Below are 17803 nucleotides of genomic sequence, written 5' to 3' on the forward strand. Positions count from 1 at the left end.
TTAATTTTCTGCGATTCCCTCTCATTAATTAATAGTGTCCTTCACTATCCTCAGAGGACACTTTGTTTAATACTGTGTTCACACATTGTTTTATTCTCTCTCGCAGCCGAAATGTGGAACCCCCTGAGGATGCTGCCGCCTGGTATGTATGGCTTTGTGCACCACTCCCTGGGGCCCCCCAGTGTGGCCGGGTCACAGTGAGTGATGACTCTGAGGCTGGGCTTTTCCTTCTCTTTCAGAAGAGAAGTGGGTGGGAGGTGGACCGCTCTTGCCCTGGAGATGGCCACTCCTCACCCAGGATTGTTTTCACTTGCTTACTGCTTATTTCTTTTCATAATATTTTAAGGGTAAATTTGTTGTAAATGATAAAGGTGATATAACTACATTACAGCAAATTTGGAAAATTTAGACATAAAAGTCACTCCTATCATTACTCCATGAATGCACCTACTCTCAGCATTTTGATCCGTATGTTTGATAGATTTCTAATGACAGTGTACTTGAATGTGATATTTTAAAGATTATAACATTCCATTCTAAGCTTTTTTTTTTGTTTAATCATCCTCATAAATGTTATTGGGATATCAAAATAATATTTTTCACTCTTCCTGTTGTTGTCTATTAGATATTACCATTATTCATTCCTCATTAGTATTGATTGGATATACCATCATTTATTTCCTCATTGTTGTTTATCAGATATACCACTGTTTTTTGAACTATTTTCCTGTAATCCCACACTCCTGATTAAATGATTATTAATGCCTATTGGCTTAAGAAATCTGCCTATTTGGATTCAGTTTTGACAAAGAGCATTGTTAACATCTAGCATAGTATTTGGCTCTCAGCTGGTACTCAGGAAATGATTTCTTCCTTCTTCATTTTTGCCTTCTTTAAGCCACTTTCTTGGACTGTGGACCTGAGGGCATAACATATTGAAGAAACCCAGCGATTTCTAACTGGCTATCATGTAAGTTTGCACTGGCCATTTCAGTTAATTTGTCGGGAGCACTCGTATTCTGATTACAGGGGTTTCGTTTTCTTTGTGTCATTTGGTAGGTATATTGCTTCATTCTTGCCAGATACAAAATGTGAGAACTTCGAGGGGCTGTGGAAATCACCGTATCCAGTGGTTTCCCAGTGGATGCACAACACAATTTTGCAAGGTGCTTAAGAATACTGATTCCTTACTAAATCTTAATTTGGTGGTTGAGGACTGGCAATCTGCATTTTAAAAAGCATCCCTGTGTTCTGATGCAGGTGGTGGATGGACAGTAATTTGAAGTTACTGTTTGGTTAATAGACCTTGCTGACTTTTTAGAGCTGATGTTAGATTTTCATCATGTTCAGTTTTTTGCTTTTAAAACTAATTGAATCTTGAGATGACTTATTTCAGGAGGCAAATATTACAATCACAATTATGTACTGCAACAGGAAATAAGCTCTAAATGAATTTTAACATTTTACTTGACACATTACTATGTTTAAGTGTATTAAAGATGTCATTGAAAGGTGCAGGGGAGGAAGATGAACTTGATTTGGCAGGGAGGTGTTCATGGTACTATTACCCACAACTGTCTGTGCTGATTGACAGCACACACATTACCTCCTAACAGGCATTGTACTCAGTTGCATCAGATTTAAGTGTGTGGCATTTTTACTGAATATTTGAAACTGTTTTAGTTAATAGTATTAATTGTACATAGACCAACTTTCAGCCACTGTTTCAAAGTGCTTAATAGATAATAAACCAGAAGGTTCTGTGGTCTCCGCTTAGAGTAAACTTAGGTCTACAATACCATTTGTTTAAGCCTTATGTATTTTGAGTAGGGCAAATGTTTTATAGTTCAGAGAAGGAATCTACCCCCCGCCCCCCCGGCCAACCATAGTATAGATAGGGAAATTAAACACAGAAAGGTGAGTGCTCAAGGTCACTCAGCCACAAGGAGCAGTCAGAATTGGAGCTCAGATCTCCTGGGTCCTTGTTCTTTGCTCTTTCTACTAGACCAAATTGCCTTTTTTGCATAGTTTCTATCTAATGAGAAACGCTCAGTCTAATGGCTGGTAGAGATGCTATGATCCATATATTTATATTGCGAAGAGCATCGAAGCAAGGAATTCTACTCGATATTTTCTTTTGGAAAACCAAACATGCTTTATTTCATTTTTTTCACAATTTATTTAAACATCTCACATATACAAAATAGGTACAATTTAATTTTTCTGCTTGTCCAAGAAACAAGGCTTCTTTTTGGTACCACGGGAGAGGATGAAAATGAGACTGGCAAAGAAATGCTGAATTTAAAGAAGAAGACAAGGTTGGGCAAGTGATCTGCATACTTTTATTTGGGAGTCAGATGTGAAATGCTGATGCTAAATCAAATGAAAAAAGAATACACAATACAACTCATTACAGAGGATCATTTCTTCTCAAACTCTTCTAGCACCATCAAGGGTCTTCAAGTATCTGAAATACTATTAGCACCTTTGTATTCTGAACAAAACAAAACAAGTACCTCAGCTCATCTCTGTCTAGGTCAGCACCTAATGATGTGGATCACACTCACAGGAAAGTGTTTTGAGGTAGTTTTAAACCTTTGGAAGTTTGGGTTTTAAACTTCCCTCTGCGGAAGATATTCAAAAGCCACAAGTGGTGCAAATGTTCATGGTTTTTATTTTTCAATTTTTATTTTGGTTTTCTTACAAAGGTTGACATTTTCCACAATAGGTGTAAGAGTGTTGAAAAAAAAAATCCAAAATTTTTTGGGGGGGGATGGGGGGGAGGGAATGAATGAAATCGTATTGCACTGTGCTCTGATCAATCCTTCTTCTCTTTTGCCCACAATTTAAGCAAGTAGATGTGCAGAGGAAATGGAAGGACTCAGCTCTCAGTTAAAAAAGAAGAAAAAGAAATGGCAAAGAGAGAAAGTTTTTTCAGATTTTTCTTTTTTTAATTTAGGTTGAGTTCATTCATTTGAAACAGACTGGGCCAACGTCCACCCTGAATTCTTGGTCAGCATCACCGATGTCCAAAGGTGCAATATCAAGGATAGGCAGGCGGGATGCCTTATTTGTTTTGTATTCAATGATTGTCTTTCTCCATTCATTCGTCTTTTTCTGTTTAAAAAAGAAAAAAAAAATTATATATATATATTCATAAAGCAGCACTATTTCTAAATCTAACATTATCATCAGAACCTTCGGTAGTTAAGAACTACTTTTGGGCCTGTTCATTCTGAGGTGTGTCCCAGATCAACATGTTGATCTTTGAAAGAGAAGCATTAGGGGGTGTTTTTAGGGAGAGAGATTTCCTACCAGTCTGTCTAATTTTTTAAAAGAAAATTTCAATACATATTCCAAGTGGTTTATTGCTACAATATCATTTTTGGGATATGTGTGTGTCAGTAGGGAGAGCTGGGTGGGTATGCTGTAAATTTTAATTTTTCTTCAATGTATAGCATATTGTAGAGAAAAATTACATGCAGACCATACTAATAAGTCAAATAAGGTACATATAGCTATAAATTATACCTTGGGACCTTTTAATCTCAAGTACTTTTAAGTTATGGGCAGACATCATCATTTAACAAACTCATGTTTAAAGAAAAACAGCTAATGCACAGACATGGTATGTATTTCAGCACTTCAGAGAATTTCCGAAGGCAAGATCTGATAAGAATCCTCAAGATTTGCCATCTGAATTTAAGGTAGGTAGGTCTCTCCTTCACCTGTTCATTCAATGGGTCTGAGCTAGAACTCCAACCCACTTTCCCCAAATTTCCCTATTACTTACAGAGCAGCCGTCTACAAGAACAGTGTAGGTGAACCTGCTGTTGCCCTCGGCAACCAGTTCAACATCATTGGAGCCTTGCAGAATGACAGCCTTCTTCAGGTTGCCAGTCTCCTCATCCAGGTAGGCAATGCTGTTCTTGCAGTGGTAGGTGATGTTTTGAGAGGCATGGTTGGCCAGCAGGCGCATGAAGGCGAGTTGAGTGGCCATTTCCTTGGTGGTCACTCCTTCAGCATTATATTCAAACTACAGAGAATAAGGTAGAACCGCTAGTTAAGTGGAGAGGGACTGAAATACTAAGTCAAAAAAGAGGGGGGCGGGGAAAGGCTGACTTAGGGAGGAATGATGGACTCAGATCTGAACCTTGGGGAAAAAGGTACTTTTACAGGAAACTCAATTCACTTGTCTGTGCAATATTAGTTACCTAGAAGGCACCTAGGAACTACCAGGCTGAGGCAAGATCATCTCATCTCAAAAAGGTACCTGTTTTAGATAAGCCTTTTAGAATAAGAGAGCAAGGAGACAGGGTCACACCTCTTTCTTTTTCTGTGATTCCCACCAGTAGGCATTCAATAAAGTTGAAGAGATTTGATTAAAAATTCAGAAAAGCACATGTCCTGAGAATACATATGCATGGGCACAGGGCTAGGTGCTGGCCAGCATGTCCTCATGCTAAAGGGCATTAGTTTCTCCAGTGATTATCAGTTAAGTCAGATTTGAATAATAACTTTAGATGGTATGGATATGTCCAATCACTCCAGCTTTAATATGCAGTCCAGGATAGAACGGAAACCCGAGAAAAGAGGTTCTTTTTAATAATCCCATTTTGGTAAAGGATTAAAATGCAGATCATTGAAAAGCAAACTATCTTAATATTGTTTAGTAGGAGAAGGGATGTTTGTAGGATTCCTCACCTGGGTACCACCATTGATAGTTTCTCCTAACCAGATGTGCTTCTTGACCTTGGAATTTCTGTACCAGTTCTTGGCTGGGATGTTTTCAGGTTGAGCCCGGATGCAGGTTTCGCCAGTAGAGAAATCACAGTATACTTTTATAGCATCCATAGTGCATCCTTGGTTAGGGTCAATCCAGTAGTAACCTTTAAAAAAAGAAACAAGACCCAGCTCATAAAACCTCTCCTTGAGTGGAGCATAGGTTCTAATAATTACTAGACAAAGATTTTTGATTCCCATAAGTAACATTGTCTACCCCACATTTAATAGGAAGAGGATGGCTATTTTTAAGATGAGACAGTTCCTCCTCTCTTGTCCTCCATGAAAAAAATCAAATCAGAGAATATATATTTTTGCCTTTTTCGTGGTAATATATAGAGAGGCCTGAGACTGGGTGCTGGCTGGGAGAAGAAAATGCTTTATTAGTTAGGTATGATTCCACATAATGCAATTTTTACCCCAAACTTTTTCATTCTAAATGTCCATGGGAATGGACTTTACAAAGCCCAGCTCATGAGAAGGGCCGGTCCGGCTTTGACATCCTGACTTACCGCTGCTCCACTCTGGGTGGCTGAGTCTCAAGTCACGGCATGTGCGAGCTGGGTTCTTCCTAGAGCCTTCAGGAGTAAGAAGGGTCTCGATCTGGTTGTTGAGGGATTTCAGAGTAGCATCAACTTCATAATCCTTGGGTCTGAGAGAAGGTGGTGAGCGAGGCTGGTCAGCCCTGTAGAAGTCCCCTTCATAACCAAAGTCATAGCCACCACCACTCGGGCCGGGAGGGCCAGGAGGACCAGGCGGACCTTGAGGGCCCTGCAAAGGTGAGAGCGAGAAAGAGGTTTCATATTTGGTCACAGTGAGAGATGTCAATGACAGCAGATTTTCAGTTGAGTGTTACAGGCACGTTCTAATAAGTAAAAGAGAATAACTTGATCCCAGGCATGCTGGTGGGGATGGGTTGAAACAGCTCCTTCCATACCATCTTTATACGGTTTAGAGCTAACATATGGAAGTGGGGAGCTCCTTGAGTGTGTTGTCACAGCCATCTTGGGTTCGTCTGAGCAGAATGTTATTTCCCGGAACGATACTTACAGCAGGACCTTGGCTCCCCTGAGAGCCACGGACGCCAGCAGGGCCGACTGTACCGGGATGTCCAGTGCGACCGTCCTTGCCAGCAGGGCCGGAAGGACCAGCAGGGCCCTGGCGAAGAAGGACACCAAGTGTGAGGGAGTCCGTAAAAACCCCACAAGGAAGGAGGGGCCTGGGGCTCCCTCCCTGCCATAAGCTCTCATTTCAGAGACCGAGGTCTCTTGGGTTGACCTACCCTAGGACCGGCAGGCCCCACAGAACCAGGTGCACCTTGATCGCCATGTTGACCCTTGAAAGAGAGGACAGGAAAATCACACTTTCAGAACACGTGTCAACAAACAGATTTTTTTTTTTTTAATTGAATGGAAAACTTTAGTTTCAATGGACTCTGGATTGAGAAAATTGAAAATGTAAAATGGGGCTCTTTTCTCCCATTATGTCTATTATATTCAATTACATTTTTTTCTACAAGCTATTTCAGCAGTGTAATATTAGTCATTCCTCTAATTATATTTATTTTAAGTGGGGTTGAAGGACATTGTTGCCAGGAGATTTTAATATATGTATATTTCGATCTCCCTTAACCCTCACCTTTTTGTGTTGGGATGAAATAGCATTATCTCTGCGAGATGGAGTCAGCCAGAGAATAGGAAATGAATACGATGTAGTTCATTTTAGAACAAGAGCAGTGAAAATTTGAGGAAGATCATTTAAGATCTGTACACATTCAGAATGTCCACACTTTACTTACAGCGAGACCAGGAAGACCTTGCAGTCCATTGTGTCCCTTTAAGCCAGGAAGACCTCTGGGCCCCTTGTCACCAGGCTCTCCCTTATCACCTCGAACACCTTGTGGGCCCTGTAAAGAAAAAGGAGGACAGACAGGGCATTTTACCTTCCTTTGAAAACGACACTCACTTCCCCACCAGTATTGCTTTATCTGTTTACAGAGCTAACTCAAGACATGCAAAGGTTTAAACACCACGTGGGTGTTACACCCATCTACTCCCCTAATCTGCTTTCATTGAACCCTCCGTTAAGTGGCTAGATTTTGGTGATTATTTAATACAAACAGGCAGAAGAGATTTGAAATGGAAGAGCCTTAGAAGCTAGATGTAGCAATTCTCAGCATGGACTGAATTTTTTAAAAATACGAAGTCTAGCCTATATATTATTTATTTTATTCATGGACGGTCTGGACAGAGTTTCCTCAAATGTTCATTTGTGAAGAAATCTTCATCATGTACGTACACTAGGACCTCTTGGACCAGCAGCACCAACTGAACCCACAGAACCAGCAGGACCCTGCAAATTGGAGAAGCAAAACCGAACTTGTCAGCCAAGCCCAAGCCCCTCCCCCACCAAATCCCCCAGTTCCCAAGTGTGGGGAGGTCAGAGTGAAGCCTCGGAAGAGGACAGCACTAAGGGACTGGTATTTACGAACTTACGGGTTCACCACGGTTTCCGTGTTTGCCAGTGGGACCCACAGGGCCGTGAGGACCAGGCGCGCCCACAGCGCCAGCAGGACCAATGTTGCCAGGGTAACCGCGCTCTCCCTACCAAAGGCAAAGTGAAGTTTAGCATCCACCTGGCCTGGGTTTTAGTCACTTTTAAATTGGAGAAAGACAAAGAGGTGTGCTGACCTTGTGTCCGGGTTGACCATCGCGGCCTGGGGGGCCATCGTTCCCAGGGTTGCCCTGTGAAGATACCACACCAATTAAGGCGCTTCGTGAGGCTCTTTACCCCGCCAGCCCCTTTAGTTCAGCTCCTCTGTCTTCATCCCTCCCAGTACTCCACAGTGAACCCCCAGGCAGACCATCAAACAGGCCAGTTAGAACTTGCCAGCCTAGTTTTCTTAGAGGTGTTTTTAGTATTTTGGCCAAATCTGAAGTATACCATTTAAAGAGCCATCCTCCCACCCCCCAGCCCAAGTAATTTTTCACATTTTCAATAGCAGGAGTGGTCAAGGCCCATAGATGTTATGGGGAAACAGACCATCTTATTCAGAGACTTGGAACAGGAGGAACTCAGCTGAGGACATGAAGTCATGCACAATGGACTACAGTTTGCTTCTACAAACCACACGTCAGACTCACATCACGACCAGCTTCGCCAGGAGCGCCGTTCACTCCCGGTGCGCCCACAGCCCCAGGGGGCCCACGAGCCCCAGGTGGGCCAGCGATGCCGAGAGGTCCGTGTTCACCCTAGACGTGGAGAAGAGGAAACATTCCTCTCATTGGATCGAGTTCAAGTCTCACCCTCCCAACACAACCCCGGCTAGGGGATTGCAGTTTGAAAAGAGAAAGTGCAGTGGGGGGTGGGGGGGTGGGGGGGTGGGTAGGCACGGGCCACAGAACAGCCAGAAGCCCCATTCGTGTTATCCTCGCCCTCATCCTACACACTCGGATGGCCGGCTTTCTGTAATTTTGGAACGTCGCTCTGTACGAGGTAAGCCTAGCTGCATCTGCTGTCCCAAATGAAATGAATTCATAAAGTTGAGAGAGTTTATGGAGATGAGAGGATTCTTAGGTGCTGTCATGTATGAGATTTAACGGAATGATTCAGAACTTCCAGAGTTTCATTCTGCCTACAGGATAAATGATGCCAGCATTTCATATTGCAGAGGAGTAAATGCAATTAGAGCTTATATAGTTCTTAAGCATGTAAAAAGAACAAAAATCATTCTGCATAATGTTAAGCTGTATCTTTATAGCGTGTGTCTAAGTAAGGTGGTATTAAAGCTTCTTAGATAAGTGACATGTGATCTGTATAAAGAAAATGCCATGAATAAAAAATCTTAAGTGGAGTTATTCAGTGATCAATCTGTCACATCTGAAGTGGCAGCTTTTAAAATCTTTTATTATGTTAATGAGAAGAAGAATGGTGTCAAACACTTACCACAGATCCAGAAACACCTGGTAGACCACGTTCACCTCGAGAGCCTGGGAGACCCAGAATGCCAGGAGCGCCAAGGAGACCTTGAGGACCTGCGGTGCCAGGAGGGCCCTGAACAAGAGGAAAAATACATCACCGGTGAGCCGCGAAGTGATAATACACGTTGGCTTGAGGATTGTGAGAATCCGCTATCCTCAGTTTAGAAAAAGGCTGGTGACCTCCTAGTAGGAGGACATATCCTTGGACATCTTTTCTCTAGTGATGACAAGGAGTTGACAGCTTGGCAAGTATATTTCTTTGTACCTGGTTCCTCCTTGAGACCAATGGAACAACAGTCAAAAATATGTGATTGAGATTAATGAAGACATCTGGGGTGACGCAAGAGAGTTTGTATAGAATCTATGCCAAGAAGCAAATTTTGACCTTGGCCTCCAGCTGAACCCGGTCTAGGAAAGGCACATTTCAGAGTAACATTGACAGACAATGCATGTTTAAGAGATTGGTAGCTTACTGAGATTGATTCGTGTACAATAGGATGACCATGGCAAAGGGATTCTGGTTCTAATCCCAGGACGAGTGAGGTGCCATTCTGATAAAACAGTGAGTTCCTTCATTTATTGCCCTCCCCGTCTAGTGCCTTCTAAGCAACTGCAGAAGCCCCGACACCTCAGTATGTGCCGGACAGATTTCCTGGCTCAACTGAGTTCTATGTGAAAGCCTGCAGTACTCATTAACAAATAGATGCCACTTGAAGATCTGTGTAAAGGCTTTATTTTAATTCAATACAAGGTATTACGAGAGAGGAGCTTGCAATCACTTACAGCGGTACCGGGCTCTCCAGAGGGACCCTTCTCGCCGGTAAAGCCGGGGGGACCATGTGCGCCAGTTTCTCCTGTTCGGCCAACTGGACCTTGGTCACCCCGAGGCCCACGGAGTCCTTCTTTACCAGCAGCGCCAGGGGGACCAGGAGGGCCGGTGATACCCTGTGAGCCAATGACAGAGTCATTTAACCCGTCACAGACCCGGGAGAGAGCAGCTGAGGTTCTAGAGATGAAGATGCAAACAGTGTGAAGCAACAAAATGCTACCCTGGCCACTGGGGAGACCTGTGGGGGCTTTGTCACATTCCTTGTAATGGAGAGAGGCCACTCCCTGTCCTCCTCCTCTGGAGCCTGTAATAAAGTGACTGACTGAGGTCGAAGCTGGGGCCAATGTCCGTGAGGAGAGGAAATGCTGTGCTACCAGGCCCCCGGCATCTTGGGGTCAGAACTCCAGAGAGTGAGAAGAGTCCGTCGTAAATGAATGGGACTTGGGGTTTGGGAAGACCCTGCTCATTTCTTTGTGAAGATAGCCAACACTGGCATTTTGTTCATCACTGAGGAATCACATGTGCGCTCCACTAGGTTTAATTAAATGCCTACAGGAAGTGAAGATTTTTCTGTTATGAACCTGTAAAAGGGTTCCAAGAAATCAACATCTTTGCTGTTTTTTTTTCCCTGAAATCTTAACCAGAAGACTTAATCCTTGGTAATTAATTAAATTCTCTTGAGTCCTGACAGGAGAGTCCGAATCAGAATTAAATTAGAGGCCAAACCACCTTTAAATTCAGGAACAATTATACGTGAACAACGGAGGCAGAATGTTGGCCATAAAAGGTAATTAGATATAGAAATATCTGATATGTGACTAAAACTGTTCTGTTTTTTATTTTTAACAAAGAGACCATGCCCCTAAAAGGGGACTTGTGTTCACATGAATAAAAGCCTCTTAAGCTGATCTTATAAAATATAATTTGTGATGATTTTGCCTTAATGGTTCAGGAAAACTGATTTCAGACCAGGAAAGTAATAGCAAAATATTAGTAGCGTGTTTCCAGAGAGTTTCTCACCAGTTTCCTACTAGAGGCAAGGCCTTTTGGGTAGAGTAAATGAGATACTTTGAAGTGATTTACTTACAGAGGGCCCAGGAGGACCAGTCCGTCCAGCAGCGCCAGGAAAACCAGTAGCACCCTAAGAACCAAGCACATTAAAATTCCACAATCAATGCCAACTCTAGGGATTTGGGTGAGATGGAAATTTCTCCTCTGGCCAGTCCTCGATACACGTGACCAAGGATGGACCAAGGAGTAGCTAGTGGTAGCCCCATATAGGGTATTATTTAACAAGGACCCTGAAGGCCCTCCATCTCTGCACCTCTCTCCTACCAGCATGCCCCGGTTGCAACACCCATATTTTGCATTAAGGCTCTGATGGTCCCTTTTGAAACGCTAACATATAACCTGACGGCTGTAAGAATAAGAAGACAAGACACCATGCCATTATTACACATTGCTGTGTATACAACAGGAACTATTTTAACCACCTGAAGGGGTGCGAAGGACATGGACACTGGATAAGTACTTTTGTTTCCAGAGGAAGGTACAACCAAAGACCAAGAGTATTAACTGCTGTCCAATGAGAGCAGGAAGGAGTCAGTGCAGTTCATTCCTAGGGAGGTCCGGGTCCTGAAGGAGTCAGTATAACAGCACTGGGCGCCAAGAGAAAGGGCATGGTCAGGCAGGAGAAGGGGGGCATCAGTAAAAGGACAGGCGGTACCAGAGAAATTATTTTTTATCCATTGCGCAATTAAACAGCCTGGGGTTAACTTTGGTTATTACCTCAGGTGAGGTGGTAGCAACATACACTGCATTGAGTTCCAGCTGGGATTAAGTTAGTAGCCCATGATCTAACGGTAACTTCAATATCAGAATTTCTCTGAAAGAAGTGAACTTGGATCTCAAGAGTCTCCTTATTATAGTTCAGAATTAACCAAAAATCTCCAAACTTTCAAGTTGTTTTTAATAGATTCTAAAGAAAGTCACGTTATCAGAGTCCATTGTGAATACTCACAGGGGGGCCGCCATCACCACGACTTCCAGCAGGACCAGGGGGACCATTTGGACCCTAAATGGAAACAAACAAAAAAACATGGAGTCAAATCACAAGACCGTTCTTCTAAATGTTGCTTTTTTCTTTGAAGGTATCATTCCCATGTCTGTGAGAAGCCAATCCAGAAATTAAAAATGATGATCTGCGTCATAAATGTCCTTCAGTGTGACCACCCTCATGGGGCTATACCAAAGAAGTGAGAGGAGATGTTTATGAAATGTTTACAGATTATAGAGTGGAATGCAAATGTTAATTCTTATTTTTTACATCATCTTCTATCTCGTATGTTCCCGGGATACAGCAGGCACTTGATTGATCTATGTTGAACTGTTGGATTTCCTGGGTACTGACACAGGCTGTGTTGACCACCAGTGAATTCAACTTACAGATGGGCCAGCAGATCCGACGGGGCCTGTGGGACCGACAGGACCATTTTCACCCTTGGGCCCTTTGGTTCCTCTCTCTCCTTTAGCACCAGGTTGACCAGCAGCACCCTGGTAGAGAGGAAGAGTTGGCGTTAGGCGTTCCAGCTCATTCTACTTGCCACCTTGGGATCTTTTCGGATTAACCTGCATCATAGGATACTTACAGCAGGACCAGCAAATCCATTGGGGCCAGCGGGACCAACCTCACCACGTTCACCCTAGGTGGGAGAAGGGGTTTAAGAATGTCACAGTGATCTTAGCTTCATTAAGGTCTGAAAGTTCCGAGTGCCCCAGATGCCCCAGGTTTCCACTTACAGGGCTACCACGAGGACCGGCAGGACCGGCAGAACCGGCAGGACCGGCTTCACCCTATAACGGGACCAAAGAGGAGTTTGTCAATGGGCTTCACATCGACGCTCACAGAGGAGGTGGGGAGAGGTACCGGTGGTAGAGAGTGGGCTTCTTGTCAGAGTTTGCAGTGTGTGTCAGAAGAGAAAACTAATGCACATCTCAGGGAGTAAAATAAAATGCATTCTTACTGTGCTTAATGTTGTATTCATTTGGGGGGTTGAAGTGGTATTGGTCATACACTTGCAAAAACACGATAAATCAGTGCCCACAATACGAGGAGGAGGAGGACATTTTAATTTTTAGATGGACACAGAGCTGATCTATTTGCTGCAATCTGTGCAGTACAATAAATAAGGTCTATTTTAAGGGGACTATTCGATGTGAAATGGGCACACTATGTATTTTATTGATTTTTTACAATTGAAGGCTTTGAGGCAGCTCAGTACATTAGGATATCGTTAATGGGCAACAGGGAAAGTCTTTAAAACAAATGATAGGGATTAAAGTACAGATCAGCTAGCTGGCACATCTCTAGGAAGGGAAAGAGGACTTTAAACACATAGCATTTGTTTCCTGCGGCCCCATCACAACAGATAGGTTTTTAAATAAGCAGGCTTTACACCAAGTCATAAAAATGAACTGCGGGGGCTCTCTGGGGCGAGGGCGGGCAGGAGACGCTCGATGCTGCAGTTGGCTCCGTGAAAACGCATGCTTACCCGGTCACCAGTGGCTCCAGCAGGACCAGGGGCACCCACAGCACCAGGGGCACCCTAGCACCGAAAGGAAACGAGTCTTATTAATTACACCCCCAGGCCATCAAAAGTCACCCTGCCATTCGCCCTCGCTGTGCTCAGACCGTGACCGAGCGCTGTCACTGCACACTTGGGGTGGACATCGAGAAAGCCTTCGATGCACTTCAGTTCTAATTGTCAAAACTACCAGAAGCGGCTCTCAGGAGGAAAGTACCCCAGTGATCGGAGGGGATGGAAATGTGGAAGTCAAGGCGGGTTAGGAACTGGGGAGATCCCGAACTCTCTGCTCTTGTCAAGCTCCCCGGAGAGCAGCAAATGAGTAGCCTTGTTTGAAAACCGCCAAGGCTGTGGGATTCAGAGAAAGGACGATTTTCAATGTGCCAGAGTGAGTTATCAGCTCTGAGGGAAGGGGAGGAGGAGAAGAGCCAAGGTAGCCGACGGCCCGGAAGAGCCATGTTGCCAACGCTCGAGGTAGCGTTATTATCCCTTCATGGGATGATCTTTGGCATCTCCGTGGCATTAACAGCTAATCACTGGGGCTGCTCTTTGAGTGGTAAATCTTAGGACACGCATTTGAATAAATGGGACCTTTGTTAGAGGTTCTGGATTCTGGCTTCTTAAAATATAAGAGTTATTGTTTTGTTTTTTCTTCCCCAAAGTCCTATAATAAACAATCACTTAAAAGTTCTATTAAACCTAGAGCTTTTGGTTTATAATTTGCACTTGGTATAGTTAACACTAAGGAAGGTAGAAAATTATTCAGGTTATGATTTTCAAAGGGCTAAGTTCTGTTGAATCTTTCTTTTGGAACATGTTAAATGATCCAGGAAGGAAAGGAAGATTCTTACTAAACCTGGATCCTCCTTTTGTCAGTTCAGTTTTGGAAAGCTGCTCAACTCGAGTGAAATGTAAAAACAACAGTCTAAGTACAAACAAAATTCTACTCACACGGGCACCATCTCTGCCTGGGTTACCAACTTCCCCTCGGAGACCAGTTTCACCCTGAAAGTATAAAGCAAGAGCAACTTTTGGTTTTCCGGCCACATTTTTGAATCAAAGTGTATCTGCAGTGTTTTTTACAGAAAATCCTATACACCTTCAGTCATTTAACGTTTGGCAATGTCTTCGAGTCCCTACTCTTCTCTAGGATGTTGAAGGAGGAAAAAAAAAAAAAAAAATATATATATATATATATATATAAGGAAAAAATAATTCAGGGCCCTCTCCAGATTATTGTTAAATATTCCTTTCTAATTTCCAGCCCGTCTTCTGCAGCATAACCAAGCAAGGTACAGATTCCTGGGGACGGAGTGACAAGGCAACATCACAATGGGCTCCGGCGCCCGATCTCTCTTACGGCGGAACTGATGCCGCGGCACGTTGGACAGCTGTTCAGCGTAGCTCCTTCCCGTTAATTAGGGCCGGATGAGGCAGGCTTGTTCGCGGCATTAAAATGAGCCTCATGTATTACTCAACACCATCTGTTTGCGTGAAATTCCATGGTAGCAAGCAATTTGGCCAGATTAGTGAGTTTAGAAATGCGTGGGTGCTAGGTGGCAGAGGGAAATGGGTAGAGATAGATATCAAAATGCTACCAGCCCACCTACCAAGAATTGCAAAAAAAACAAAACAAAACAAAACCCAAAAAACAAAACACCAAAAACCAGACCACCAGACACCAAACCCCAGCCTGCTTCGCTAGAGCTCCTCAAGCGCACGTGTTAAGGGCCAGCACTGAGAGCGTACCTTCTCGCCCTTGCCTCCAGGTGTGCCGGCAGCACCCCGCTCTCCTGGGAGGCCGCCGGGACCCGATGGACCCGCGGTGCCCGGAGCGCCGAGCACACCAGGTTCACCCTGGAATCAAACACACGTGAAATCAATTATGTCGGCGGCAAAAGAAGAAAACGAGGACCCGAACTCTCGAAGGATTCCAATTTAAACATTTAATAGGTCGCATTCTTGCCTGCTTAGAGACACAAAGGAGGGCTATTGAAAAGCAGGGAGACTGTAACCGAGGGAGATGTTATTAATGACACTGTGGCTGAAGAGAAGAGGAGTGGGAGTGGGGGGCGGCGAGTTTTCTCTGACCCGCTCCTGGTCTGCAGGCAGGCAGGCACGGCAAAGAAGAGGCCCCGGACAATAGGAGGCGCAGAGTGAAAAATGTTTGCCCACAAACCTTTTTCAAGGATAAGTCTCTTAGCCCACACAGGAAATGTGGAGAGAAACCTCGTCAACTGGGGAGATGTTTACATTTTAATCTCCGTAAGAGTGGGGACTATAAGCTTCCACTTTATATAAAAACCCTACAATTCCACATCCTTCAGACCTATTGACTAACTTCTAAGAGAAAACTCTTTGAGAGTACCATCCTCCGGACCGTGTTCTCTTTCTTGTTTCCTCTCTCTGTCTTAGCTTTTTATTTTTTTCTGATATCCTTCCACCGACCAAAATAGCTTTTTGCAGGTAATCCTTGCATTTCCCTCCCGCCTCCCTGCAAGGTAAGAAATCAGGAGTAATAGGAAATGCCTTCTCTTTACTGTGGTTAAAGTAATCTGTTTTTCAGAAATGTGTTATTCCACCTATTTTAAAATGTAAACCAGATTCTATTTTGAAACTCAAATTGTCAGGCTTGTGTTTTGGGGAATGAATGTATTGTCCAGTTAGTTTTCACCTCTCTTACTATTAAAATTTGGACTATCTTTGGAAATTGTACTCTCTGAAGTAGGATGGTGAGAAGGTGAAACTTTGTTCTTAAAAACAGTGTCCAAATGTATGTGATATTTCTAGATTAAAACCAAAGTATAAGCAGTGTGATGACACGACAGTAAAAACCCATACTAATTCATTTATGTCTGTAGAACACTGGGACTTCCTTTCTTTTGGAATAATTCAAGTCCACTGGAATCAGATTGTCATTCACTGTGATGGAAATCATCACAGAGTAGGAATAAAAAAATCTGAAAAACAATTCATTTCCTATTGTAAACGACCTAGTTACTCTATAGTGGGCCAAAGCAGCGTGAGAGAACAGAAAATTTTACCTTGTTTCCATCGGACCCAGGGGGTCCAGAAGGACCTCGGCTCCCAATAGGACCAGAAGGACCAGCAGCACCACTTTCTCCAGGGGGCCCACGCTCCCCCTGTTAAAAAAAAAAGGGGGGGGGGGAGAGAGAGAAATTAAAGTGTTGCACTCTTCATAGCTTTCAGGGATACCATTTTACACATCAGAGTTCATAGTTTTTAAGCTTTTGAATCCTGTTTCTGCCATTAACAAATTATAACTATTTTTCCTTAATTTCTCTACCAGCAAAATGAATGGATGGGATGAGATAATCTCCAAAGTCTCATTCAGCTTTAATGTTCTGTGGCTACAACTCCAGAATGTTTTTCTTCTAGAATATTCAACCTTGGAACTCATTCTTTTTTTTTTTTTTTTTTTGGCTCTTTTTGTAATAGATCCATAGGTAAAAATAAATGCCAGTTATGCGTGGTATTCATACGAGAAAGATTGTGTCGTTTTAGGAGAATAGCAATGCTAGGTGTAGCTATCTACACCTAGATTAGATATTCTCATAGCTACCCTCCCTTTTTCTAATCTTAGGCAAGAGTGATGAACAGTTATAATACTTAACAGGATATACATGTGTATGTGTGTCTGCATGTGTATATCAATCTATCTACCTATCTAAATTTCTCCCAATTGCATATCGGTATCACCATGACAAGGTATTCCATGGGCCAGAATATTTAACACGTATGTAGTCCACACTGTAACCATTTTCAAAGGCCCTTGTTATAATTCTGGTTCTATGATACTAAATTTGTTTGGGCATCCTATATATGGTAACTAACCATGTAACAGGATACTTGAGGGGCAAACTCATCATTCCAGTTATTCTAATGACCACAGACAAACTAAATCTATTTTTTTATACAAGCAGATTCATGATTTCAGCTTTAGACTGAACATCAACACACATTACAAAAATTGATTTTAAATCTCAGTAAGATATTACTTTTCCTTGTCAGGTTGAGCCACTTTCATAAATACATCATACTTGTCTATATAAATTACTGAATATAATACATGTATTAGGTCATTTATGTTTCTTGTAACTGCGTGGGTTTTGGCTAAGAAATATGAGTAATTAAATAAAAAAAGTCTACTTTCAATTAGAAATCACATGTTCTCTACAGATTATATTTGACTACAGAAGAGTGTCAGGAACTTGTTGCAAGGTCATCAATAGCTTTTAAGAGAAAGCACTACGTTTTAAAAACACATTGCCCAAAGTTTATGAAAGTAAATTAAAAAACACTTACTCTTGGACCAGCAGGACCAGGGAGACCAAATTCACCAGGGAGACCCTAGGCAGAACATGATACAGAAATAAATCATGAAGTATGTATATGTTCTCGAAATCCACTTATGATTATGATATTTAGATAAGTTTCAAAATAGCCGAGCAAAGCCAGCTACCCTCTAGCTCCCTGAGCGCATAAAAGTACAGGGCTATGAGGAACAAGAGAGTTTGCAGTTGTATACGGACAGATACAAAAAGTGAGAATTCCATTGCTATCAAAGATATTTCTATGCTAGAACCTGATATCAGAAAATTTAAGTT

At 42.8% G+C, this 17803-nt stretch overlaps 1 protein-coding gene and 1 long non-coding RNA gene across 3 annotated transcripts in view; one reads left to right on the top strand and one right to left on the bottom strand.

The window, feature by feature from the left end:
- LOC123835560 (uncharacterized) overlaps positions 1-3800 on the top strand; it is a 60453-nt gene extending 56653 nt beyond the window's left edge. For both annotated transcript variants that reach the window (XR_006788770.3, XR_008505271.2), the window contains exons 3-5: positions 107-142; positions 899-970; positions 3642-3800. This is a non-coding gene — a long non-coding RNA (uncharacterized LOC123835560). The remainder of the gene's footprint in view (positions 1-106; positions 143-898; positions 971-3641) is intronic.
- The window catches only part of COL1A2 (collagen type I alpha 2 chain), a 35285-nt gene continuing 20136 nt past the window's right edge, over positions 2655-17803 (bottom strand). The window contains exons 30-52 of the mRNA XM_045864684.1: positions 17502-17546; positions 16220-16318; positions 14925-15032; positions 14127-14180; positions 13143-13196; positions 12391-12444; positions 12240-12293; positions 12037-12144; positions 11612-11665; positions 10679-10732; positions 9546-9707; positions 8728-8835; positions 7926-8033; positions 7473-7526; positions 7278-7385; positions 7081-7134; positions 6581-6688; positions 6065-6118; positions 5833-5940; positions 5295-5553; positions 4705-4889; positions 3794-4036; positions 2655-3117 (exon numbers count right to left, since the gene is read on the bottom strand). Of these exons, the coding sequence (XP_045720640.1) occupies positions 2971-3117; positions 3794-4036; positions 4705-4889; positions 5295-5553; positions 5833-5940; positions 6065-6118; positions 6581-6688; positions 7081-7134; positions 7278-7385; positions 7473-7526; positions 7926-8033; positions 8728-8835; positions 9546-9707; positions 10679-10732; positions 11612-11665; positions 12037-12144; positions 12240-12293; positions 12391-12444; positions 13143-13196; positions 14127-14180; positions 14925-15032; positions 16220-16318; positions 17502-17546 (2382 nt within the window). The 3' untranslated portion in view covers positions 2655-2970. The remainder of the gene's footprint in view (positions 3118-3793; positions 4037-4704; positions 4890-5294; positions 5554-5832; positions 5941-6064; positions 6119-6580; positions 6689-7080; positions 7135-7277; positions 7386-7472; positions 7527-7925; positions 8034-8727; positions 8836-9545; positions 9708-10678; positions 10733-11611; positions 11666-12036; positions 12145-12239; positions 12294-12390; positions 12445-13142; positions 13197-14126; positions 14181-14924; positions 15033-16219; positions 16319-17501; positions 17547-17803) is intronic.

The sequence above is a fragment of the Mirounga angustirostris genome, unplaced genomic scaffold, assembly GCF_029215605.1.
Source record: "Mirounga angustirostris isolate CCGP_5_RB_7025 unplaced genomic scaffold, mMirAng1.0.hap1 SCAF_12, whole genome shotgun sequence".
In the NCBI taxonomy this organism is placed as follows: domain Eukaryota; kingdom Metazoa; phylum Chordata; class Mammalia; order Carnivora; family Phocidae; genus Mirounga; species Mirounga angustirostris.